Here is a 1781-nt window from a genome sequence, read left to right as displayed (position 1 = left end):
ATTACTGTATTTCTGAATAACAACAAAATAATAATAATAAGTATTTTGGCGATAGTTGTGCATATGTCGAACAAAATTAAGCTTGGTACCGAAAGTTTAGATTCTTGTCGGTAGCTGGCTCTGTCTCAGCCTGCTTGTACGACAATCCTACGACAATAAATTTGAATCGTGCGACGTCCCTACGACGAAAGTGACCACGCCGTTATTGTTACAACTACCTACACCTTGACGGGCGACCTGAAGGCGATACTGAACCGCTTCATGATGGGCGTGTGCTTGCTCGAGCCTGTCTCTATCGTCTCTACCTCACCTGTTCTCCAAGAAACCTTCCTCTCCCTGGTGCTAGCGTATCCGATATGTCTTACCCCGCTGTCGGGAAGTTTGAAAGCAGGCGTCGGGCGCGCAGTTCTGGATAACTCCTCCTTGGGCGACCCGCGGTTCGACTGCCCGGCGGCCGAGGGCACCATGTGAGAGATACGCGAACGCTGCAGCTCCGCCATGACGAACTTTTCCAATGCAGTCCTGGGGAATAACCTCGCGCGGTCGTCCGGAGGCGGTCTCGTCCTTTCCACGGGTTTGGGCTGGGCAGGCTGTTGTGGTGCGACGGGAACGTTTGCGCTGCGACTGGGCGGCCGCCTGGATGCTCTAGCCGGCGGGGTTGTAGGCGGCGGCCTCGGAGGAGGTCTGTCAGGCGTCGGTTTCGCCGCTTTAGGTCTAGAGTTGCCGCGGCTCGCTGTACCGTACAGTCTCTCCCTAGCCTTCTGTCGCTCCCTCTCCTTGTCAGCATCTCTGTGCCTGTCTTTGTCCTTATCCTTGTGATGGTGATGATGGTGGTGATGATGATGATGCTTCTCCTTGTCTCTATCTCTGTCCCTGTCGCGGCTTCTGATAGGCGGAGCCGCGAGGTTACGGTCACTCCGCGAACTCTTGGCAGTGATGGGCCGCGTCGACTTCTTACTGGGTATCTCTGGTATCTTCACCTCTTCCTTAGGAGGTCCGGCTTCGTTCGGATGAGAGTGCAAGTACAATCTCTTAAACACCGAAGGCTGTTCCTCGAAATTCTTCGGTTTTCTCTTAGGTTTGAGGTCTACTATCACCGGTGCCGCCGGTCTTCTTATTTCCGTTTGCTGGCTGTATTTACTGGTGATGTTAATCCTGAACGGTTTGATCTGACGGGTGGGTTTTGCTAACGGTATAGTTCTGGCTGGCTCCGGTTTTTTGCTGTCCCCACCTTTCGCGTCTTTGCCAGTTCCCTCCCCGGTTGATGTGTCGTCCGTGTCCTCCTGGAATTTTTTCATCTTCTCCTGCAAGTCCTCGGTGTTCACCAGTAAGTCCCTGAGCCGGCGGCGAGGTACGAGGTTGGACAGAGACGCCGCTACGCTGTACAACTCGGCGTGTATTCCCGTGGGTCCCGCTATGGACAGTCCCGGGGGTTGTGTCACCACGTTGTGACTCGTACCTCCCGAGTCCCATTTTAAAGACTTAGTCCTCTCGTAGTTGCTCCCCTGGTAGTGTAGGAGGTACGTGGAGACGTCTGTCGGTGATTGCGGACTCACTCGGGCGCCTGGGTTGTTCTCTGTCCGGCTCTCGCACCGGCTAGGCACGAAAAAAACCTCGGGAGTCGGGTCGAACGACACCGACTTCTTCGGGGTGGAGGAGCCCCGTGTCCTCACAGTCTTACTGCTCGGGTCCCGCTTCAGAATCGACCCTTGCGAGGCCGAGGGGGTTTTCCGCGACAGACTGCCGTGCCCGTCCGGATCTGTACCTGTCTCTACCCCCAT

General features: G+C 55.4%; 1 protein-coding gene across 1 annotated transcript; it reads right to left on the bottom strand.

Annotated features, from left to right (window-relative positions):
• Window positions 1-218: 218 nt before the first annotated feature.
• Window positions 219-1781, bottom strand: LOC109465162 (splicing regulatory glutamine/lysine-rich protein 1-like). Its single transcript, XM_019762309.1, has one exon. It carries the CDS (start codon window positions 1779-1781, stop codon window positions 219-221), a length of 1563 nt encoding a protein of 520 aa, XP_019617868.1.

The sequence above is a fragment of the Branchiostoma belcheri genome, unplaced genomic scaffold (genome assembly GCF_001625305.1).
Source record: "Branchiostoma belcheri isolate BF01 breed outbred unplaced genomic scaffold, Haploidv18h27 scaffold15, whole genome shotgun sequence".
Classification (NCBI taxonomy): Eukaryota; Metazoa; Chordata; class Leptocardii; order Amphioxiformes; family Branchiostomatidae; genus Branchiostoma; species Branchiostoma belcheri.
Note: the sequence above shows the minus strand (reverse complement) of the source record. Positions and strands in the feature narration are given on the sequence as shown.